This window comes from Bos taurus, chromosome 10, assembly GCF_002263795.3.
Source record: "Bos taurus isolate L1 Dominette 01449 registration number 42190680 breed Hereford chromosome 10, ARS-UCD2.0, whole genome shotgun sequence".
NCBI lineage: Eukaryota > Metazoa > Chordata > Mammalia > Artiodactyla > Bovidae > Bos > Bos taurus.
Genome location: NC_037337.1, coordinates 22634527 through 22660372, shown reverse-complemented (window position 1 = coordinate 22660372; position 25846 = coordinate 22634527). Strand labels below are relative to the sequence as shown.

The window sequence follows — 25846 nt, the reverse complement described above, 5'->3', positions numbered from 1 at the left end:
AACCCTCATAGCTTCATATGGTATATGTGATCAGTTCAATTTCTGAAGCATTTCTTCTGTCTAACAAATCTTTATAATTTTCCTGGGAACTCTTACCTCAAGGAATCTTAATCTTTTCCAAGTTGTTCATAGGTGTTTGTCCTTTTAACTGTCCTCCTTGACCAAAACTGAAACTCCTCAGAAAAAGACACCTATTTTAGTACACAACAGTTGTGACAGTGTGGACATAACCAGGGAGGGACCCCACTGGTCTCACCACAGACTTAAGAGATAACCTAGGTTGATTTCACTGAACCTGCAGCTCTGACTGCCACCTAGGTCACTTTGAACTCCTTGAGCTGATGGTCCATCAGGCAAAGACAGGAATTACTAGATGGAGGGGTTATTGACCCTGATTATCATGGAGTACCAGGTTGTTGCAGCACAATGAAAACAAAAATGAATATGTCTGGAATGCAAGTGTTTCACATGGGGTATTTCCAGGCCCAGTAAAAACAGCAAACGGTCACTGTGGCAACAAGGTCTAAAAAGAACAAACTAAGAACAGAGGCCTCTCAGCAATGAGGGTCTGGGCCACCAAACCCGGTAAGAACTTGAGTTTGCTAAATTTCTGTCCTGGCGGCCGCCCCTGACCTCGGACGCGGGGTAACTCCTCTCGTCACCGCCCCTGACCTCGGACGCTGTATCGCCTCTCAGCCGTTCCTGCGCCGTCGCAATCTGGCACTCTCGGCCGCTGCCCCTGACCTCAGACGTGGGGTAACTCCTCTTGGCCGCTGCCCTTCGGGCATTGGGTCCTCCGGGCTTCTGCCCCTGACCTCGGACGTCGGGTAGCTCCTCTCGCCTGCGCTTTGGCACGCCCCAGTGGCTGGGAGGAGCTACCCCACGCCCCCACGCCCGAGGCCATGGGCGGTGGCCAGGAGGACCAACCCCACGCAGTGGCTGCCCGGGCACAGGAGGGCCTAGAGGAGGTATCCCACGTTTAAGGTCAGGAAGGGAGGCGGTGAGGAGATACCCCTCGTCCAAGGTAAGGAGCATTGCCTGCGCTTTGCTGGAGCAGCCGTGAAGAGATACCCCACTCCCAGGTAAGAGAATCCCAAGTAAGATGGTAGGTGTTGCAAGAGGGCATCAGAGGGCAGACACACTGAAACCATAATCACAGAAAACTAGTCAATCTAATCACACTAGGACCACAGCCTTGTCTAACTCAATGAAACTAAGCCATGCCCAAGGCGGGAGGGTCATGGTGGAGAGATCTGACAGAATGTGGCCCACTGGAGAAGGGAATGGCAAACCACTTCAGTATTCTTGCCTTGAGAACCCCATGAACAGTATGAAAAGGCAAAATGATGGGATACTGAAAGAGAGACTCCCCGGGTCAGTAGGTGCCCAATATGCTACTGGAGATCAGTGGAAAAATAACTCCAGAAAGAATGAAGGGTTGGAGCCAAAGCAAAAAGAATACCCAGCTGTGGATGTGCCTGGTGATAGAAGCAAGGTCTGATGCTGTAAAGAGCAATAGTGCATAGGAACCTGGAATGTCAGGTCCATGAATCAAGGCAAACTGGAAGTGGTCAAGCAAGAGATGGCAAGAGTGAATGTCAACATTCTAGGAATCAGCGAACTGAAATGGACTGGAATGGGTGAATTTAACTCAGATGACCATTATATCTACTACTGCAGGCAGGAATCCCTCAGAAGAAATGGAGTAGCCATCATGGTCAACAACAGTCCAAAATGCAGTAGTTGGATGCAATCTCAAAAACGACAGAATGATCTCTTCATTTCCAAGGTAAACCATTCAATATAACAGTAATCCAAGTCTATGTCCCAACCAGTAATGCTGAAGAAGCTGAAGTTGAACGGTTATATGAAGACCTACAAGAACTTTTAGAACTAACACCCAAAAAAGATGTCCTTTTCATTATAGGGGACTGGAATGCAAAAGTAGGAAGTCAAGAAATACCTGGGGTAACAGGCAAATTTGGCCTTGGAATATGTAATGAAGCATGGCAAAGACTAATAAACTTTTGCCACTGGTCATAACAAATACCCTCTTCCAAAAACACAAGAGAAGACTCTATACATGGACATCACCAGATGGTCAACACTGAAATCACATTGATTACATTCTTTGCAGCCAAAGATGGAGAAGCTCTATACAGTCAGCAAAAACAAGACCAGGAGCTGACTGTGGCTCAGACCATGAACTCCTTATTGCCAAATTAGGCTTAAATTGAAGAAAGTAGGGAAAACCACTAGACCATTCAGGTATGACCAAAATCAAATCCCTTATGATTATACAGTGGAAGTGAGAAATATATTTAAGGGCCTAGATCTGATAGATAGAGTGCCTGATGAACTATGGAATGAGGTTCGTGACATTGTACAATAGACAGGGATCAACCATCCCCGTGGAAAAGAAATGCAAAAAAGCAAAATGGCTTTCTGGGGAGGCCTTACAAATAGCTATGAAAAGAAGAGAAGCGAAAAGCAAAGGAGAAAAGGAAACATATAAACATCTGAATGCAGAGTTCCAAAGAATAGCAAGAAGAGATAAGAAAGCCTTCTTCAGCGATCAATGCGAAGAAAAGAGGAAAACAACAGAATGGGAAAGACTAGGGATCTCTTCAAGAAAATCAGAAATACCAAAGGAACATTTCATGCAAAGATGAGCTCGATAAAGGACAGAAATGGTATGGACCTAACAGAAGCAGAAGATATTAAGAAGAGATGGCAAGAATACACAGAAGAACTGTACAAAAAAGATCTTCACGACCCAGATAATCACGATGGTGTGATCACTGACCTAGAGCCAGACATCCTGGAATGTGAAGTCAAGTGGGCCTTAGAAAGCATCACCAGGAACAAAGCTAGTGGAGGTGATGGAATTCCAGTTGAGCTATTCCAAATCCTGAAAGATGATGCTGTGAAAGTGCTGCACTCAATATGCCAGCACATTTGGAAAACTCAGCAGTGGCCACAGCACTGGAAAAGGTCAGTTTTCATTCCAATCCCAAAGAAAGGCAATGCCAAAGAATGCTCAAACTACCACACAATTGCACTCATCTCACACGCTAGTAAAGTAATGCTTAAAATTCTCCAAGCCAGGCTTCAGCAATATGTGAACCATGAACTTCCTGATGTTCAAGCTGGTTTTAGAAAAGGCAGTGGAACCAGAGATCAAATTGCCAACACCCGCTGGATCATTGAAAAAGCAAGAGAGTTCCAGAAAAACATCTATTTCTGCTTTACTGACTATGCCAAAGCCTTTGACTGTGTGGATCACAATAAACTGTGGAAAATTCTGAAAGAGATGGGAATACCAGACCACCTGACCTGCCTCTTGAGAAATCTGTATGCAGGTCAGGAAGCAACAGTTAGAACTGGACATGGAACAACAGACTGGTTCCAAATAGGAAAAGGAGTTCGTCAAAGCTGTGTATTGTCACCCTGTTTATTTAACTTCTATGCAGAGTACATCATGAGAAGTGCTGGACTGGAAGAAACACAAGCTGGAATCAAGATTGCCAGGAGAAATATCAATAACCTCAGATAGGCAGATGACACCACCCTTATGGCAGAAAGTGAAGAGGAACTAAAAAGCCTCTTGATGAAGGTGAAAGTGGAGAGTGAAAAAGTTGGCTTAAAGCTCAACATTCAGAAAATGAAGATCATGGCATCTGGTCCCACCACTTCATGGGAAATAGATGGGGAAACAGTGTCAGACTTTATTTTTCTGGGCTCCAAAACCACTGCAGATTGTAACTGCAGCCATGAAATTAAAAGACACTTACTTCTTGGAAGGAAAGTTATGACCAACCTAGACAGCATATTCAAAAGCAGAGACATTACTTTGCCAACAAAGGTTCGTCTAGTCAAGGCTATGGCTTTTTCCTGTGGTCATGTATGGATGTGAGAGTTGGACTGTGAAGAAGGCTGAGTGACGAAGAATTGATGCTTTTGAAGTGTGGTGTTGGAGAAGACTCTTGAGAGTCCCTTGGACTGCAAGGAGATCCAACCAGTCCATTCTGAAGGAGATCAGCCCTGGGTGTTCTTTGGAAGGAATGATGCTAAAGCTGAAACTCCAGTACTTTGGCCACCTCATGCGAAGAGTTGACTCATTGGAAAAGACTCTGATGCTGGGAGGGATTGGGGGCAAGAGGAGAAGGGGATGACAGAGGATGAGATGGCTGGATAGCATCACTGACTCGATGGACATGAGTCTGAGTGAACACCGGGAGTTGGTGATGGACAGGGAGGCCTGGCGTGCTGGGATTCATGGGGTCGCAAAGTGTCGGACATGACTCAGTGACTGATCTGATCTGCTCTGATCTGAAAGTTCTGTCTGATATACAGAAGTTGGAGAGCATCGCAGAGGAGGGAGAAGGTGAGTACCACTTAAAGGAGTGGGGCCTGAAGCACAGGTCATACCACCTCATGTATCAAGTGCTTCAGATGGATTGCAGCCTGCCACGACCTTGAATACTCAGAGACACAGTGGAAATAACATGAGACAAGCACACGTCTGTGTATTTTCAAAGCGAGCTCTGTAACAAATATCTCATGTGCCTTATTGTCACATCCAAATACCTAGGTCTGATGTTATCAATAGCTGTGACAAATCTGTGAACACTGGGACTCATCTCAAGCTGAAAACATGCAACATTAAGCATCCACTGTGTCTTAGTTTTACTTCATACCCCAGGGCCTTTTCTGATTCCTTGGGAGCTCATTCATTCCATGTACAAGCACAACCTGAAACTAAAGGGGAATTACCACCCCTGCCAGCAAGCACCAACCAGAAGGAAAACAGATGGCTGTATACACAGATTATTGCCTCCCAACGATAATCCTGAGATGCATCTTGTATGTTTCTTGGAGATGCTGGCAGAACCAAGCCCCAATACTGCGCTGTCTACTTTCTCATTTCTGCTTCTTAAGATCACTTCCTAAATAAACTGCCTTCACCTGAATTCTTGCTTTCAGATCAGATCAGATCAGAGCACTCGCTCAGTCGTGTCTGACTCTTTGCGACCCCAAGAATTGCAGCACGCCAGGCCCCCATGTCCATCACCAACTCCCGGAGTTCACTCAGACTCATGTCCATCGAGTCAGTGATGCTATCCAGCCATCTCATCCTCTGTCATCCCCTTCTCCTCTTGCCCCCAATCCCTCCCAGCACCAGAGTCTTTTCCAATGAGCCACTCTTCGCATGAGGTGGCCAAAGTACTGGAGTTTCAGCTTTAGCATCATTCCTTCCAAAGAAATCCCAGGGCTGATCTCCTTTCGAATGGACTGGTTGGATCTCCTTGCAGTCCACGGGACTCTCAAGAGTCTTCTTCAACACCACAGTTCAAAAGCATCAATTCTTCGGCACTCAGCCTTCTTCACAATCCAACTCTCACATCCATACATGACCATAGGAAAAACCATAGCCTTGACTAGACGAACCTTTGTTGGCAAAGTAATGTCTCTGCTTTTGAATATGCTATCTTGGTTGGTCATAACTTTGCAAGGAGACAAAATTAAAACAGAGGTGCTTTAAAATTTTGATAGAGAAAGAACGGAAGAAAGTTCAAGGTAAATTTTACTGGGCTGATTTCTTTACTGGGCAGGTGGGTACTTGAGTGATTAAGTAACTGGAAAAATAGAAGCTGACACCTTATTTTTTCAAAAGATAGTGAAATAGATTCGTATTTATGAAAATCCAGTCTCGGTAGATGTATGATCATATCCTTACTTAACAAGTCTCAATTTTTATTAATATCATTATCCCTGTACCTGAATCTGCTCATCCTCATTATTTAAACCTCATTCCTATTTCTTCTCAAAATATACCTCTATTCCAGCCTATTCTCCTTACCAACCCATAAGCATCTCAGTCTCTTGAATTTCTTTTCTGGTTTTTCCACTCACCCAAATTTCCCTTTCATGTATATATCAGGCTGGTCAAATCATATTGGTCCCATAAGCACACCTCAAAACTTTATCTCCTCCAAGTTCTTCTCTAATACTGAATCCTTGAATCCCTTCTCTCCAGTGGTCACAGACTCCTTGTAGAACAGATTTCTTGACTAAACCAAGTTCCTTCTGTGCCTCAGTAATTATTTCCATGACCTGAAGAGGGCACTGCTTGCACGGTTGACGACAGAGAATCAACGACCCATCTGACAAACCAGTTCCTGTTCTGAAGCCAGGATGTCACCAAGGTTCTGATCAGAACAAGAGGCTTTTATCTCCCTGAAGGAGAGAACTGCCAGCATGGCAGGCCCCGGTTTGCTGTGGGCAGCCGTGGTCTCCATCTATCTTGGTAAGGAAAGCATATGTATTTGCTTTTACTAACAGCCACTAGGACTGGGAAGTAGGAAGAAAAATTATTAACACAGGTATCTTGTTACTTCCTCATGGGTCCAAGCTCCAGGGGGCAAGAAAGCTGATGAATTTTACTGAAGTTTAGATAAAGCAGAAGAAAGGTGGGTGGCAATGGGGACCAGCTTGGATATCTGCCTGCTTTCTCTCTCCTGTGACACCCAGTGCGGACCTTTCTCTCCTCCTTCCCACAGGACCCAGTGTGGCCCAGACGGTCACTCAGCCTCAACCACAAGAGTCTGTACAGGAGACAGGCACAGTGACCCTGGACTGTACATATAGCACCAGAGATACTGATTATTTGTTCTGGTACAAACAGTCTCCCAGCGGGGAGATGGTTTTCATTATTCGCCAAAATGCTTATGAACAACGGAATGCAACCAATGATCGCTACTCTGTGAACTTCCAGAAAGAAGCCAAAGCCTTCAGTCTCAAAATCTCAGACTCCCAGCTGGAGGATGCTGCAATGTATTTCTGTGCTTACAGTGGTGCACAGTGAGATGAGCAATGGAGAAAGGCCTACAGAAACCTCAGACCTCAGCGTCTGTGCAGATGTTGGGGGGAAGTAGCTGGGGTAAAAGGAACAGAAAATCATGGACTTCTCCTTGAAATAATAGTTGTTCCTATCTAAATATAAGACACACAGAGAGATGAATGTCTGTGACTTGTAGTCCTTAAATAAATATAATAACATGTATAGTACTTTCCTGTTCTACGAAGTGTCTTCATTCGTGATATCATCTGTAACCCTCATAGCTTCATATGGTATACGTGATCAGTTCGATTTCTGAAGCATTTCTTCTGTCTAGCAAATCTTTATAATTTTCCTGGGAACTCTTACCTCCAGGAATCTTAATCTTTTCCAAGTTGTTCATAGGTGTTTGTCCTTTTAACTGTCCTCCTTGACCAAAACTGAAACTCCTCAGAAAAAGACACCTATTTTAGTACACAACAGTTGTGACAGTGTGGACATAACCAGGGAAGGATCCCACTGGTCTCACCACAGACTTAAGAGATAACCTAGGTTGATTTCACTGAACCTGCAGCTCTGACTGCCACCTAGGTCACTTTGAACTCCTTGAGCTGATGGTCCATCAGGCAAAGACAGGAATTACTAGGTGGAGGGGTTATTGACCCTGATTATCATGGAGTACCAGGTTGTTGCAGCACAATGAAAACAAAAATGAATATGTCTGGAATGCAAGTGTTTCACATGGGGTATTTCCAGGCCCAGTAAAAACAGCAAACAGTCACTGTGGCAACAAGGTCTAAAAAGAACAAACTAAGAACAGAGGCCTCTCAGCAATGAGGGTCTGGGCCACCACACCTGGTAAGAATTTGAGTTTGCTAACGTTCTGTCCCGACGGCCGCTCCTGACCTCTGAGGCAGGGTAACTCCTCTCGTCGCGGTCCCTGACCTCGGACGCTGGGTAGCTCCTCCCGGCCGCCCCCCCCCGACCTTGGACGTGGGGTAGCTCCTCTTGGCCGTTCCTGCGCCATCGCAATCTGGCACTCTCAGCCGCTGCCCCTGACCTCAGACATGGGGTAACTCCTCTTGGCCACTGCCCTTCAGGCATGGGGTGCTCCCGGCTTCTGCCCCTGACCTTGAACGTGGGGTAGCTCCTCTCCTCTGCGCTTTCACAGCCACCTGCACTTTGGCGCGCCCCAGCGGCCAGGAGGAGATAACCCACGCCCTTAAGCCCGAGGCCAGGGGCAGTGGCCGGGAGGACCGACCCCACGCAGTGGCTGCGCGAGCACAGGAGGGCCTAGAGGAGCTATCCCACGTTGAAGGTCAGGAAGGGCGGCAGTGAGAAGATACCCCTCGTCCAAGGTAAGGAGCATTGGCTGTGCTTTGCTGGAGCAGCCGTGAAGAGATACCCCACGCCCACGGTAAGAGAAACCCAAGTAAGACGGTAGGTGTTGCAAGAGGGCATCAGAGGGCAGACACACTAAAACCATAATCACAGAAAACTAGTCAATCTAATCACACTAGGACCACAGCCTTGTCTAACTCAATGAAACTAAGCCATGCCGGTGGGGCAACCCAAGGTGGGAGGGTCATAGTGGAGAGATCTGACAGAATGTGGCCCACTGGAGAAGGGGATGGCAAATCACTTCAGCATTCTTGCCTTGAGAACCCCATGAACAGTATGAAAAGGCAAAATGATGGGATACTGAAAGAGAGACTCCCCGGGTCAGTAGGTGCCCAATATGCTACTGGAGATCAGTGGAAAAATAACTCCAGAAAGAATGAAGGGTTGGAGCCAAAGCAAAAACAATACCCAGCTGTGGATATGACTGGTGATAGAAGCAAGGCCCGATGCTGTAAAGAGCAATATTGCATAGGAACCTGGAATGTTAGGTCCATGAATCAAGGCAAACTGGAAGTGGTCAAGCATGAGATGGCAAGAGTGAATGTCAACATTCTAGGAATCAGCGAACTGAAATGGACTGGAATGGGTGAATTTAACTCAGATGACCATTATATCTACTACCGCGGGCAGGAATCCCTCAGAAGAAATGGAGTAGCCATCACGATCAACAAGAGTCCAAAATGCAGTAGTCAGATGCAATCTCAAAAATGACAGAATGATCTCTGTTTGTTTCCAAGGCAAACCATTCAATATCACAGTAATCCAAGTCTATGCCCCAACCAGTAATGCTGAAGAAGCTGAAGTTGAACGGTTATATGAAGACCTACAAGAACTTTTAGAACTAACACCCAAAAAAGATGTCCTTTTCATTATAGGGGACTGGAATGCAAAAGTAGGAAATCAAGAAACACCTGAAGTAACGGGCAAATTTGGCCTTGGAATACGGAATGAAGCAGGGCAAAGACTAATAGAGTTTGGCCAAGAAAATGCACTGGTCATAGCAAACACCCTCTTCCAAAAACACAAGAGAAGACTCTATACATGGACATCACCAGATGGTCAACACCAAAATCAGATTGAGTATATTCTTTGCAGCCAAAGATGGAGAAGCTCTATACAGTCAGCAAAAACAAGACCAGGAGCTGACTGTGGCTCAGACCATGAACTCCTTATTGCCAAATTCAGACTTAAATTGAAGAAAGTAGGGAAACCACTAGACCATTCAGGTATGACCTAAATCAAATCCCTTATGATTATAGGTGGAAGTGAGAAATAGATTTAAGGGCCTAGATCTGGTAGATAGAGTGCCTGATGAACTATGGAATGAGGTTCGTGACACTGTACAGGAGACAGGGATCAACACCATCCCCATGGAAAAGAAATGCACAAAAGCAAAATGGCTTTCTAGGGAGGCCTTACAAATAGCTATGAAAAGAAGAGAAGCGAAAAGCAAAGGAAACATATAAACATTGAATGCAGAGTTCCAAAGAATAGCAAGAAGAGATAAGAAAGCCTTCTTCAGCGATCAATGCAAAGAAATAGAGGAATACAACAGAATGGGAAAGACTAGAGATCTCTTCAAGAAAATCAGAGATACCAAAGGAACATTTCATGCAAAGATGAGCTCGATAAAGGACAGAAATGGTATGGACCTAACAGAAGCAGAAGATATTAAGAAGAGATGGCAAGAATACACAGAAGAACTGTACAAAAAATCTTCATGACCCAGGTAATCACGATGGTGTGATCACTGACCTAGAGCCAGACATCCTGGAATGTGAAGTCAAGTGGGCCTTAGAAAGCATCACCAGGAACAAAGCTAGTGGAGGTGATGGAATTCCAGTTGAGCTATTCCAAATCCTGAAAGATGATTCTGTGAAAGTGCTGCACTCAATATGCCAGCAAATTTGGAAAACTCAGCAGTGGCCACAGCACTGGAAAAGGTCAGTTTTCATTCCAATCCCAAAGAAAGGCAATGCCAAAGAATGCTCAAACTACCACACAATTGCACTCATCTCACATGCTAGTAAAGTAATGCTTAAAATTCTTCAAGCCAGGCTTCAGCAATATGTGAACCATGAACTTCCTGATGTTCAAGCTGGTTTTAGAAAAGGCAGAGGAACCAGAGATCAAATTGCCAACATCTGATGGATCATGGAAAAAGCAAGAGAGTTCCAGAAAAACATCTATTTCTGCTTTATTGACTATGCCAAAGCCTTTGACTGTGTGGATCACAAGAAACTGTGGAAAATTCTGAAAGAAATGGGAATACCAGACCACCTGTTCTGCCTCTTGAGAAATAATGTATGCAGGTCAGGAAGCAACAGTTAGAACTGGACATGGAACAACAGACTGGTTCCAAATAGGAAAATGAGTACGTCAAGGCTGTATATTGTCACCCTGTTTATTTAACTTATATGCAGAGTACATCATGAGAAGTGCTGGACTGGAAGAAACACAAGCGGAATCAAGATTGCCGGGAGAAATATCAATAACCTCAGATAGGCAGATGACACCACCCTTATGGCAGAAAGTGAAGAGGAACTCAAAAGCCTCTTGATGAATGTGAAAGAGGAGAGTGAAAAAGTTGGCTTAAAGCTCAACATTCAGAAAATGAAGATCATGGCATCCAGCCCCATCACTTCATGAGAAATAAATGGGGAAACAGTGTCAGACTTTATTTTTCTGGGCTCCAAAATCACTGCAGGTGGTGATTGCAGCCATGAAATTAAAAGACACTTACTCCTTGAAAGGAAAGTTATGACCAAAGTAGACAGCATATTCAAAAGCAGAGACGTTACTTTGCCAACAAAGGTTCATCTAGTCAAGGCTATGGTTTTTCCTGTGGTCATGTATGAATGTGAGAGTTGGATTGTGAAGAAGGCTGAGCGCCGAAGAATTGATGCTTTTGAAGTGTGGTGTTGGAGAAGACTCTTGAGAGTCCCTTGGACTGCAAGGAGATCCAACCAGTCCATTCTGAAGGAGATCAGCCCTGGGATTTCTTTGGAAGGAATGATGCTAAAGCTGAAACTCCAGTACTTTGGCCACCTCATGGGAAGAGTTGACTCATTGGAAAAGACTCTGATGCAGGGAGAGATTGGGGGGCAAGAGAAGAGGACGCAGAGGATGAGATGGCTGGATGGCATCACTGACTCGATGGACATGAGTCTGAGTGAACTCCGGGAGTTGGTGATGGACAGGGAGGCCTGGCGTGCTGAGTTTCATGGGGTCACAAAGAGTCAGACACAACTGAGCGACTGATCTGATCTGATCAGATCTGAAATTTCTGTCTGATATACAGAAATTTGGAGAACATCACAGAGGAGGGAGAAGGTGAGTACCACTTAAAGGAGTGGGGCCTGAAGCACAGGTCATACCACCTCATGTATCAAGTGTTTCAGATGGATTGCAGCCTGCCACGACCTTGAATACTCAGAGACACAGTGGAAATAACATGTGACAAGCACACATCTGTGTACTGTCAAAGCGAGTTCTGTAACAAATATCTCATGTGCCTTATTGTCACATAGAAATACCTAGGTCTGATGTTATCAATAGCTGTGAAAAATCTGTGGACACGGGGACTCATCTCAAGCTGATAACATGCAATATTAAGCATCCACTGTATCTTAGTTTTACTTCCTACCCCAGGGCCTTCTCTAATTCCTTGGGAGATCATTCAGTCCATGGGCAAACACAGTCTGAAACTAAAGGGGAATTACCACCCCTGCCAGCAAGCACCAACCAGAAGGAATAGGGATGGATGCATACACAGATTCTTGCCTCTCAACGATAATCCTGAGATGCATCTTGTATGTTTCTTGGAGATGCTGGCAGAATCAAGCCCCAGTACTGCGCTATCTACTTTCTCATTTCTGCTTCTTAAGATCACTTCCTAAATAAACTGCCTTCACCTGAATTCTTGCTTTAGGCTCCTCTTTTGGGGTTGTGAGGAGACAAAATTAAAACAGAGGTGCTTTAAAATTTTAATAGAGAAAGAATGGAAGAAAGTTCAAGGTGAACATTACCTGTCTGATTTCTAACAAGAGCAGGCAGGTACTTGAGTGATTACCTAACTGGAAAAATAGAAGCTGATACCTTATTTTTTCAAAAGCTAGTGAAATAGATCGTATTTATGAAAATCCAGTCTCTGTAGATGTATAATCATATCCTTACTTACCAATCTCAATTTTTATTAGTATCATTATCCCTGTCTGCCAGGGTCCAGCCCCGGTTGTTCCAGTGAATTCGAAGGGGAGATGGCTTCGGCAATCAGGAAACAATAGCTTTAATTAAATATTAATTAGAGATATAAAGAGTAATAAAATAAGGATAGCTCAGTGAGAAAATTCAGTGGAGAAAAGAGGCTGAATAACTTGGTTTATGTGGAAAACCAATAAAACTTCAACACAAGAAGTTTGCACCACCCATGTAGGCCACAGGCATCTTCCCATTCTCCCAAGGGAGAGGAGACACTAAGGCCTCCCCAGTCAGATCTTAGAAGCCCAGGCAAAATTAGTAGGTTTGTCAGGCCTCTGCGCTCCAGATGGGAATTCAGCCAGAAGGTGAAAGAAAGAATGACATGAGGAGACCAGTCTTTCAAGGAACTGATCCCATTCTTTATTTTCCAGGGTCCGTTTTTATACCCAGAGATGTAATACAAAAGTCACGTGGGGTCAGCAGTCCTGACTTTTATCAAAATCAGGTGCTTCATACAAATGTATACAAAGGTCTTAGGGGTGTTACATGATCTTCTGGCCAGGGGGCCTGCTGACAATTTATGACCCTCTCTTTGTGACAGCGGTCAGTCAACCGGAACACTTATTTCTCCAGGGGTGATTATTCTTAAAACAGACGCCATCTTCTGAAAGCATCAGATAAAGTTATATTCCTATAGGGTGAGGGTATAGTGGGTTTTAATTAAGGAAAGAATTTGCTTAGCCTAAGGTCTAATGTGATTAATATCAAAGGTTAATACTTATTTCTCTTATATGTTAGTTATATTCATTAATGTGTATAAGGCGCAAGGGATATGGAGATGTAGCAGCAAATTTTGGCTCAACAATAAAACCCTCTACCAGTATAATTCCTAACTAGCCCACTAATACTATAGTAAAAATTTTCTAACTTCTCAAAAAAATCTGTTTTTAAAAGGTTTAAAGCATCTCGTGCCTCTCACGGCTGGGAGGCTGTGAACAATCACATGTGGCCGGACAAACCTGTCAGGCAGGCTGAAGAACCTTCAGAGGAGTTTGTAGGTTGAAACACTCCTGTCATGCCCAGGAAATATTATTAACTGGAGCTGTAAGTTAACTCTTTTTCAGAGCGAGGTGGTAGGGGACAGCCCCCCGTAAAGTCAGAGGTGTAGGTGAGAGCACAAAGCAGTAGTGTAGGCAGACTCTGGTTTTGGGGGTAGATGCTCGAGAATTTCCAGGGGGACTCCTGAGCCTCGATCCTGCCTTTGCGTATGCCGAGGCTCCTTCCTCATAATCTTTGCCATGGGCAGAGATCCTCACGCTGGCTCCCGGCACCTGTCCCTGAATCTGCTCATCCTCATTATTTAAACCTCATTCCTACTTCTTCTCAAAATATTCCAGTCTATTCTCCTTACCAACCCATAAGCATCTCAGTCTCTTGAATTTCTTTTCTGGTTTTTCCACTCACCCAAATTTCCCTTTCATGTATATATCAGGCTGGTCAAATCATATTGGTCCCATAAGCACACCTCAAAACTTTATCTCCTCCAAGTTCTTCTCTAATACTGAATCCTTGAATCCCTTCTCTCCAGTGGTCACAGACTCCTTGTAGAACAGATTTCTTGACTAAACCAAGTTCCTTCTGTGCCTCAGTAATTATTTCCATGACCTGAAGAGGGCACTGCTTGCACGGTTGACGACAGAGAATCAACGACCCATCTGACAAACCAGTTCCTGTTCTGAAGCCAGGATGTCACCAAGGTTCTGATCAGAACAAGAGGCTTTTATCTCCCTGAAGGAGAGAACTGCCAGCATGGCAGGCCCCGGTTTGCTGTGGGCAGCCGTGGTCTCCATCTATCTTGGTAAGGAAAGCATATGTATTTGCTTTTACTAACAGCCACTAGGACTGGGAAGTAGGAAGAAAAATTATTAACACAGGTATCTTGTTACTTCCTCATGGGTCCAAGCTCCAGGGGGCAAGAAAGCTGATGAATTTTACTGAAGTTTAGATAAAGCAGAAGAAAGGTGGGTGGCAATGGGGACCAGCTTGGATATCTGCCTGCTTTCTCTCTCCTGTGACACCCAGTGCGGACCTTTCTCTCCTCCTTCCCACAGGACCCAGTGTGGCCCAGACGGTCACTCAGCCTCAACCACAAGAGTCTGTACAGGAGACAGGCACAGTGACCCTGGACTGTACATATAGCACCAGTGAGAGTGGTTATTATTTGTTCTGGTACAAACAGTCTCCCAGCGGGGAGATGGTTTTCATTATTCGCCAAAATGCTTATGAACAACAGAATGCAACCAACGATCGCTACTCTGTGAACTTCCAGAAAGAAGCCAAAACCTTCAGTCTCAAGATCTCAGACTCCCAGCTGGAGGATGCTGCAGTGTATTTCTGTGCTTACAGTGGTGCACGGTGAGATGAGCAATGGAGAGAGGCCTACAGAAACCTCAGACCTCAGCATCTGTGCAGAGGTTGGGGGGAAGTAGCTGGGGTAAAAGGAACAGAAAATCATGGACTTCTGTAGAGGAAAAAATATTATTCCATCTGCCTATAGGAAACACAAAGGATATCTATAAGCTGAAGTTCTCAAAATAGTAATAAAAATAATGGAGGTACATAATGCTTTATAAAGTATTTACATTCATATGTATTTAACTTTCAAAACCCTGTTGATAGGAGAGGTCAGATATTCTGTGTCACTACCATCCAGGGATTTTTATAGCTCTAACTAAAGCTGTGTTCTCTATCTGCATGTTCCATTATCATATCCAAGTCAATATATCTGAAATCGAATGTTTCATACTCCCCACAAATCTTATTTGTTATTTTCCTCAGCTTTGATCAGGTTTAAAACACACAATAAAAATCTTCTATTTCTGGGCTTGGAGAATTTCTTCATCACTTACCCCCCAGCCTGGGCTGTCTAATTTTGTGGTGTGTGTGTGCACCCACATCTAATTTCTTTATAATTACAAAACAGTGTGACAAACTACATCACATTTATCTCATTGTTTCCGTTTCTGACTTCAACCTAATTCCACCCTCTTTTTCTCAAATTTCCTTAAAGCACAAATGGCCTGATCTAGAACTTAAGGAAAGAACAAACACATCCAAAGGGATTTCATGTGCTGCTAGTACTTGTCAGCAAATGCAAATTAATAATTTAAAAAAAAACAAAAATATTAATCTCTGGTTATGGTACCACTGCTTCTGGGATGTGGTGAGCCATTTAGAAGAACCAGGTCTAAAGGTGGGGCCAAGCAGTTGTCATAGCCAGAGTCACCACCTAACATCCCCCGAGAAACTGGAAATGTCTGGACCTGGAAATGATTCCACCTTACTTATGTGAAAGGGAAAAAATGATAAAATCGAAAAAATGATGCCAATAATTCTTTGTATGTCCATAATCCGCCCTCCCCAGTACATAGCTATGAAGACCCCCTTCCTGGAGCATTTAATTCTATCTGCCCACTTTGAGTGAATGATAAAGTTGGAAAAGATATTCCATGACTGAAATAGTTAAGCCTAATGAGAGGGTTCCAGACCTCCAGAATGCTCCAGGGAGGGGTTTCCATGAAAAATCAGGGAAGACAAATCAGCCAAAGTTTTGGTTTGTTTTTTTTTTTTTTTTTTGCTTTCTTTTGAAGTCCTGATGGAAAAGGAAATCAACACTGACAGTACAAAAATTAGTGCTAAATGTTATAAATTGTGCTTTCTTTTTCTTTCTACTGTTCTAGATCAATGAGTCTAGGGTAGATGTGGCATGTAGTAATCACCTGGGAGTTAAAGACTACGGTCTTCACCCTCAAACCCTGAGAATAACCACAGTTACATTGTTACTATGGGAGTGTTCAGTTCACTTCAGTTCAGTTCAGTCGCTCAGTCGTGTCCGATTCTTTGCTACCCCATGGACTGCAGCACACGAGGCCTCCCTGTCCATCACCAACTCCCAGAGTATATTCAAACTCATGTCCACTGATTCATGTCCATGGGAGTGTTTCACAACCATAAATTATGTTAAGATGGTAAAAAGTTTGATTAACCCCATTTCATTGAAGTTCATCCTTTTAAAGCAGAGTTGATTAAGATGTTTACCTAATTTAAACTGTTTAAGCAAATAATTCTGTTTGGAATAATGAATGGAAAAGTATGTTATATGCCCTCAGTTAATAGGATAGGGGAACAATGAATCTACTGGGGCACTACCCCTCCTAATGACACTTCACATGAACTTTAGGCAAAGCTAACTACTAGATACATGACTGGCTTTCCCTAATTATACACTATAAAAGCTTATTGCTTGTTAAAAATGGAAATACCATGCTCATTGGCAACTAGCCATTTCCTAACAGCCCCTTACATGCTCACTTCCAACACCAACCATTTTGGCTGTCTTGATTCCTCTCCCAAACTTATTCATGACCCAGCAACTAAAGAGAAAATGCTTGGCACAGCCAGCAATTAAACAGTGGAATAGCTTAGAATCCTCACCAGGATTCTGTTCAACACTCTGACTTTCTCCCCACAACCTGTGTCTGTTCTGATATCCATACCAAATAACAAACAGGTTATTAAATATTGGGTTATGAGTTTTTAATATCACCCCAGCCTAGAAGGAAATACAACATATACCATAGCATACTATAACAAATAGTCTACTAGGCAAGAGTGAGCTAATGCGGCTAATGAAGAAATAAGTAAAAAGTGTAAAATTTTTTTGTCATGCAGACATATTCATAAAATAAAAGTCTGATAGATACACAAGTATCAGCTAATCTGATCCTTAATTTTGCCTCATTCACTTTTCTACCTACTGTCTGGACAAGAATATCCTGTCCTGCTTCTGTGATGAACAGATGTTCTGAATCCCAGTTTCTAATATGGTGGGTGAGGGGGGTAGGTAGGGGATCTTCCCATCAGTTCAGTTCAGTTGTTCAGTCGTGTCTGACTCTTTGCAACCCCATGGACTGCAATACGCCAGGACTCCCTGTCCATCACCAACTCCCAGAGTTTACTCAAACTAATGTCCATTGAGTCAATGATGTCATCCAATCATCTCATCCTTGGTCGTCCCCTTCTCCTCCTGCCTTCAATCTTTCCCAGCACCATGGTCTTTTCAAATGAGTCAGTTCTTCACATCAGGTGGCCAAATATTGGAGTTTCAGCTTCAACATCAGTCTTTCCGATGAATATTCAGGACTGATCTCCTTTAGGATAGACTGGTTGGATCTTCTTGCAGTCCAAGGGACTCTCAAGTCTTCTCCAACACAACAGTTCAAAAGCATCAATTCTTCTGCACTCAGCTTTATAGTTCAACTCTCACATCCATACATGACTACTGGAAAACCATAGCTTGATTAGAGGGTCCTTTGTCGGCAAAGTAATGTCTCTGCTTTTTAATGTGCTGTCTAGGTTGGTCATAACTTTTCTTCCAAGGAGTAAGCGTCTTTTAATTTCATGGCTGCAATCACCATCTGCAGGGATTTTGGAGCCCCCGAAAAACAGTCTCTCACTGCTTCCACTGTTTCCCCACTATTTGCCATGAAGTGGTGGGACCAGATGCCATGATCTTAGTTTTCTGAATGTTCAGTTTTAAGCCAACCTTTCACTCTCCTCTTTCACTTTCATCAAGAGGCTTTTTAGTTCTTCTTCGCTTTCTGCCATAAGGGTGGTGTCATCTGCATCTCTGAGGTTATTGATGTTTCTCCCAGCAATCTTGATTCCAGCTTGTGCTTCATCCAGCCCAGCATTTCTCATGATGTACTCTGCATTTAAGTTAAATAAGCAGGGTGACAATATACAGCCTTGATGTACTCCTTTCCTATTTGGAACCTGTCTGTTGTTCCATGTGCAGTTCTAACTGTTGCTTCCTGACCTGCATACAGATTTCTCAAGAGGCAGTTGGGAGTATTAATTTGTTGGAGTGGCCCACATAACTGAGGAAGCTTGTTTCCTCACTAGATCACCAATTTATTATAAAAGCATACAATTCAGTAACAGCCAGGCAGAAGAGATGGGTAGGGCAAAATATGAAGAAAGGAGAGCTTTCAGGCTCATCTGTAGCACACAACTCTTCCTGAATCTCCACCTGTTCACCAACCCAGAGGCTCTCTGAACCCCAGCCTTAAGGGTTTTTATAGGGGCTTCATTGTTTATATATGACTGATTGAATCATTATCCATTGGCAATAGATTCAACAGCTGCATCCTCTCTCTGGAGATCAGGGGGATGGGCCTACAAGTTGCAACCCTCTAATCACAGGGTTGGCTCCTCTGTCAACCAGCCACTGTCTTTAGGTGCTTTCTAAAAATCACCTCGTTAACATAATATAAGATAACTTTAAGGCCCTTGCCACAAGAAATTCCGAGAGTTTTAGTTGCCAGAAATGGAATGAAGATCAGATATCCATTTCTTATCATAAACCAAAATATCACATATGCTTAGGTTAGTATTTGCTTAAGAACATGGTCAGAATAGAACTTTTAGGCATTGAGACCACATTAGAATATTTTGATTCCTATTTATATGCTTTGCTAACACTGTTTGTCTGCTTTGGTTACTAACAAAACCGAGAGTATGGAGCTTTCATGTTCTTTCTCTCCTAACACAGCTTTTTGTCTCACTTCTCTTTGGAAGCTTCATTGTCTCTGCGACATCAGGAATGGGCACGTTCCACTGACTGCAGCAACGGAAGTCTACCCTGTGGCAGAAGGAAATTCCTGCTTAATGGGAAGGCTGATGCAGATAACCTTTTCTAGAAGCTCAGAATTACACTGATCATTTCTTGCACAGAACATTTGCAATTTCAGAAAGGTGAGTGATGTCAGATCTAAAAATCTTTGGTTCTGTCTTACTTCATTTAGATTCAGATTTAAGGGGAAACATTGGAGAAGTCTCATGAATTTCAATGAGTGCTATTTTCCACCAATCTGTAGAAGATATAAATTTAAAGAATGGTTAAAGCATTAACCAAAACGGACATTGCCAGTAATTCTGCACTGTCATCAAAGCATGTATGTTTGTAAGCCAATCAGCACTTTAGATGAGTGATAGAATTTGGAAAACTATAAAACCTTCACACATTTTTAAGATGACTTCTAAAATATTTTATAATTACTTTAAATGTTTAAGTAGCTCTAAAGGTTATAAATTCCACTGCAGTATAAATATTGACATTCTCAAATAAAACTCATATAATAGCTTATAAATATATGCAATGAAATCTTAATATCAAAGTAATCTGATATCCATCAACATCCAATTAAAACTCGTGAACAAGATATCATGTTACTCCTTTCTTTTCTTAAAATCATATTTCCATTCAATTTCTCCTGCAGAATTTAATACATTTTGTCTTGAAAAGTCTTTTACTGATTACCAAAAATGTCTGCAAAACATGTATGAAATTAACATTATTTTTTAATTTTCCCTAATCATATTGTTCTAATTGTTAAAAGATATTTTTTTTCTGGATTGAGTTGTAAATACAATTACTAGTGATGCATACTTAATGAAAACAACATAAATATGTTATAATTTTTAAACATTTTTTTAATGTAACAGCCAAAAAAGATTTTTGAAAGCACATTTCTTAATGAAATGACTGAGGTCAGATTTAATTGCTTTGATTAAATGCTTTCCTGACACCAATAAAAAGAAATACCCCTTTCCTTAATGCCCTAGTGGTTTTTCAACCTCAGAGCAGCACTGCAAAAATTCCATGTAAAGTAAGAAGGACAGTTGTGAAATGAAAGTTAGGAAATGAGAACCACAGTCATTTTTAGGAAAGGGTACATAGAGAAGTCAAGGATCTAGACACTGATTCCCTTAAATACGTATCTTTTCCCTACTTTGAAGATCACTGCATGAGTGTATCTGCTAAGTCGTCTCAGTCATGTCCGACTCTTTGCAACCCTATGAACCCACCAGGCTCTTCTGTCTATGGGATTCTCCAGGTGAGAATACTGGAGTGGGTTGCCAAGCCCTCCTCCAGGGGATCTTCTCAACCCAGGGATTAACCCACGTCTCTTATGTCTTCTGCACTGGCAGGTGGGTTCTTTAGCACTAGCACCACCTTGGAAGCCTAGCATTAGATTTCTCTATGTATTACTGATTCATTCTCAGCCAGTCTTCATTCCATAACGAGTTTTGAGGAAAGTAAGCAGGAAATTTGAAGGATAGAATCTTCAGTTTCAGTAAGCTGATAAATTTCCTAAAACCTCTTTGACATTTCTGGTTTGGGGGAATGGCTACTGATGAATTAGAAAATAACAGGGCCTGAACTCTTGCATGATACAAAGTCATTTGCATACAAGTCACTCATACCTGTATCTTTATCTTGGAAAAGGCAATTTTAAATACCAGCATCATTCATTAGCAACACTGTAAAAGAAAAAGCTGTTCCAATCTTGGGGAAAAACATGACCATTGCTAGATCCCTTTTTGTCTATCATGCAAGAGCATTTTCTAGTAGACACTTATCTGACACTCTTGAAGAAGGTAATTAACTGTACAACAGTTGGTACTAGAATTTGGGGTTAATTTTTCTTCTAGACCATAAACTTATAATACCTCTTCTATTTCCATGGGTTAACTTCCAACACACAGGAGTGTAAACCATATGAGCCTTTCCTCATAAATATTTATGGATTGGTAGGTAAATATGCCGTGATACCAGTGAAGGAAACCATCAATCCATCGAAGGTATTTTATTCACTATAATCAGGTATTATTTAAAAATGCAGATGCAATCATTTCAGGTTCTTGCTTAAATTAATCAGTGACTTCCCATTTCCCATGGGATAAAATTCAGAATTATCAAGACTCAAAAAGTCCTCTTTGCTCTGACTTACTTCTCTGGCCTCATCTCCCAACTCTCATCCTCACCCATATTGGACTATGGGCTTACTATCTCCTGCCTGCCCTTCTAGGTCCTTTCTTCATCCTTCCACACCGTGTTCTGTGACCCAGGTGGCTAACCTGTAGGAACTGTATCAATGGGCTCTATTGCCTCCTGACTTTTGGTTGGTATAGCCTCAAGGGGGGGCACCTGCAGAGACCAGAGGAATGGATGAGCATAAGGTCAGGGTATACAGTGCCCCTAAAACATCTACTTCTGCTTTATTGACTATGCCAAAGCCTTTGACTGTGTGGATCACAACAAACTGTGGAAAATTCTTAAAGAGATGGGAATATCAGACCACCTGACCTACCTCCTGAGAAATCCGTATGCAGGTCAAAAAGCAACAGTTAGAACTGAACATGGAACAACAGACAGGTTCCAAATTGGGAAAGGAGTACATCAAGGCTGTATATTGTCACCCTGCTTATTTAACTTATATGCAGAGTCCATCATGAGAAACACTGGGCTGGATGAAGCACAGGCTGGAATCAAGATTGCTGGAGAAATATCAATAACCTCAGATATGCAGATGACACCACTCTTAAGGCAGAAAGTGAAGAAGAACTAAAGAGCCTCTTGATGAAAGTGAAAGAGGAGAGTGAAAAAGTTGGCTTAAAACTCAACATTCAGAAAACTAAGATCATGGCATCTGGTCCCACCACTTCATGGCAAATAGATGGGAAAACATTGGAAACAGAGAGAGACTTTATTTTGGGGGGCTCTATTCAAAAGCAGAGACATTACTTTGCCAAAAAAGGTCCATCTAGTCAAGGCTATGGTTTTTCCTGTGGTCATGTATGGATATGAGAGTTAGACTGTCAAGAAGGCTGAGCGCCGAAGAATTGATGCTTTTGAATTCTGGTGTTGGAGAAGACTCTTGAGAGTCCCTTGGACTGCAAGGAGATCCAACCCTTCCATCCTAAAGGAAATCAGTCCTGAATATTCATTGGAAAGCCTGATGTTGAAGCTGAAGCTCCAATACTTTGGATGCAAAGAGCTCCAAATACCTGATGCTCCAATACCTGATGCAAAGAGCCAACTCATTGGAAATGACCCTGATGCTGGGAAAGATTGAAGGCAGGAGGGGAAGGGGATGACCAAAGAAGAGATGCTTGGATGGCATCACCGACTCAATGGACATGAGTTTGAATAAACTCTGGGAGTTGGTGATGGACAGGGAAGCCTGGCGTGCTGTAGTCCATGGGGTCACAAAGAGTCAGACACAACTGAGCAACTGAACTGAACTGATATAGTGCCCCAGATTCCTACCTCTGAGACTGACATAGGCTGACATTGAACCTCTATCACAAGGTCAGCTCTTTAAGACAGCATCTCCAAAGAGCCTCTCTATCCCCAGGTTCCAGTAATCACTTTGTCCCTTCCATTTAAGACCCAGAGTGATGCCAGAGCCAAAATAGCACTATCCCTTAGGTGTTCCCTTCTCCCTGCTTATACTTCTGTAACTAGTGTCTCATTAGAGTCTCCTCAAATTAGGCAAATTTTGTTTGAGTTTTCTGCTAGAATTCTGATTGATGCTTTCAGATTCTAAAATGTGCTTATTTTTTACTTTAATGTTACTTTTTCAGGGAGGATTTTCCTAGCCTCCTTGATTCAGTATAACTGCCTGTTAAACTCTTACAGTGCTCAGTACTCTCCCATCACAACATCCTCCACACTTGGTGGCAATTGTTGAATGAGTGTCCCTTTCTCAAACAGGCTGTGTCTTCCACAACATTACAGACTGAATTTTTGTCTTCTCATTGCTATAGCCTAAGAGACCAACCTGGAATCTGGAACACAGTGGATTCTCAATAGTTATTTGTTCAATTCATAAGAGGATGCGTGAATGAGCTTGTTCTTATTCCAAAACCGTATTGCATCAGAAAAATACAAAGCAAAAGTTGTGGGAAATATATGAATAATTTTTAAAGATATTAATTATAAGGTACTTTAATAACCACTTCTCAGAGAAAGAGCCAGAGATGAAAACTACCTTTGTAGCCCATAAGCATATATATACATATATATAAACATTTACCAGAACATGAGCATGTATCATGACTCAAAGAAGCCATAGGAAAGATGTATAAAAGCCATATTCTCTGAATACTATACAATAAAGCTGGAAATTAATAATTAAAAATAAATAAATAATTTAAATAAATTATAAACTAATTTAAATAAATATTAAAATATAAAATTTAAATAAATGATAAATTAATAATTAAAAATAGTAAATAAGTTGAAGGAAATTAACCACTTGTGATATTCTAAATAATTTCCAGGTCAAAGAACTAAAAGTTAAAATTGCAGATCATTAAAAATTTACTCTAATGACAGTACTACATATAAAAATCTATGGATTTGTTCAAAGAACTACTCATAAGAAATGCATAGAAATTATATAAAAAAAAAACAAAAACAGAAAAAAACTATAGGTACAAAATTGATAACAAATACTAAAAAGCTACTGAAACCTATTATACAGAGTGAAGTAAGCCAGAAAGAGAAACACCAATACAGTATACTAACGCATATATATGGAATTTAGAAAGATGGTAACAATAACCCTGTGTACAAGACAGCAAAAGAGACACTGATGTATAGATCAGTCTTATGGACTCTGTGGGAGAGGGAGAGGGTGGGGAGATTTGGGAGAATAGCATTGAAACATGTATAATATCATGTATGAAACGAGTCGCCAGTCCAGGTTCGATGCACGATACTGGATGCTTGGGGCTGGTGCACTGAGACGACCCAGAGGGAGGGTATAGGGAGGGAGGAGGGAGGAGGGTTCAGGATGGGGAACACAGGTATACCTGTAGTGGATTCATTTCGATATTTGGCAAAACTAATACAATATTGTAAAGTTTAAAAATAAAATAAAACTAAAAAAAAAAAAGAAATGCATAGCCTTAAATACATTTATTAATGAAAAGTTAAATAAAGAAGCTAAATTTTGCTTTCAAGAAATAAAAAATAATAATAATGAGCAAAATAAACTAACATAAAGAAGTGGAAAGTCTAATAATAAAAGTAGGAATTAATTTAAAAGCAAAACAAAAATTAAAATTTATAAGTAAAGAGTTCTAGAAAATACGTTAAGAAGAAAGAAAGTAAACATAAATACACAACATCAAGAATGAAAAAAGTAATAAGAAAAATAACACAAATACATATCAAAAATGAGAATGGTGATATTATTAACAACTTCTAAGGAAGGAATTTTTTAAGTATCAGTTAATACTTGTGTAAATAGATCCTGATTAAATGGATGATTTTTAGAAATACACAATCTTTTCACTTGAACTTCTAAAGTTTGCAAAAATTTGTATTATTTTATAATTCCATAGTCTGCATCAAATCATAAGGGAAAAAAATCCTGAATTCTGCCTCTTCTATTTCTCTCATATATCCAGCACATAAATACCAAGAACCAAATCTCAACTCTCCTGTATTTCCATCTTTTAAAAAAAACTATTTTTATTCCTACTAGTGTGGGATGAATTGTGTCACCCCAAAATTCATACATGGAAACCCCTAGTGCCTTAGAATGTGACTACATTTTAAGATAGGGCCTTTAAAACAGTGATTAAGTTAAAATGAGGTCATTAGGGTGGGCCTTAATCCAACCTGACCAATGTCCTTATAAAAAGAGGTGATGAGGGAAAAAAAAAAACAAAAGAGGTGATTAGACACAGACACTGGGATGCTCAAACACAGAGGAAGACCGTCTGAGAACACGAGATGGCAGGCATCCACAAGCCAAGGAAAGAGGCTTGAGTCAAAATCAGCCTGCTGACACCTTGGTCTTGGACTTCTGGCCTCCAGAACTGTGAGATATACATTCCTGCTGTGTCAACCACGCAGTCTGTGTTACAGACACCCTACGTTTACTTTTAACAAGCAAATACAGAGACCATGTGCCAATCACTGTGCTAGACACTGGAAAATCAAGGCCGATTAAGAAAATAAATCCCTGTTTTCAGAGGGCTCACACTTTAGCAGGATAAACATACCTGCACATGCATGTGTGTTAGTCGCTTATTCATGTCCAGCTCTTTGCAACCCCATGGACACCAGCCCACCAGGTTCCTCTGTCCATGAGATTCTCCGGGCAAGAAAACTGGAGTAGGTTGCCAGTGGATTGCCAGTTCCTTTTCCAGTGGACCTTCCCGACCCAGGGATTGAACCCGGGTCTCCCACACTGCGGGCAGATCCTTTACCATCTGAGCCACCAGAAAGCCTAAATATATGTGCACACTGACAATAATTCTAACACCAACTTTGACACTCCTGAATGACTCAGAGGTGGATGCCTGACCCAGTTGAGCCAATCATACCATCTATACCCCACTGCAGTCATAAACTGACCCCTGGAGGAAAACCTAATTCAGACTAAGGTGAGAAAATCCCAGAATGTTTACATTTGGGATGGGAAAGAGGAATTCGTCTTTGGTGGCCATGCCATGAAATGAACTTCGGCTAGAAACTGTTTG

General features: G+C 41.9%; 1 protein-coding gene and 2 gene segments (V, D, J or C); all 3 read left to right on the top strand.

Annotated features, from left to right (window-relative positions):
* LOC100336282 (T cell receptor alpha chain MC.7.G5) overlaps window positions 1-25846 on the top strand; it is a gene marked incomplete in the record, with an annotated part of 1089855 nt that overhangs the window by 692597 nt on the left and 371412 nt on the right.
* LOC112448411 (T cell receptor alpha variable 38-2/delta variable 8-like) lies at window positions 5859-7064 on the top strand. The segment is given in 2 exon segments: window positions 5859-6310; window positions 6564-7064. Coding segments are annotated over 2 exon segments (354 nt in total).
* LOC107132830 (T cell receptor alpha variable 38-2/delta variable 8-like) lies at window positions 13807-15053 on the top strand. The segment is given in 2 exon segments: window positions 13807-14300; window positions 14554-15053. Coding segments are annotated over 2 exon segments (357 nt in total).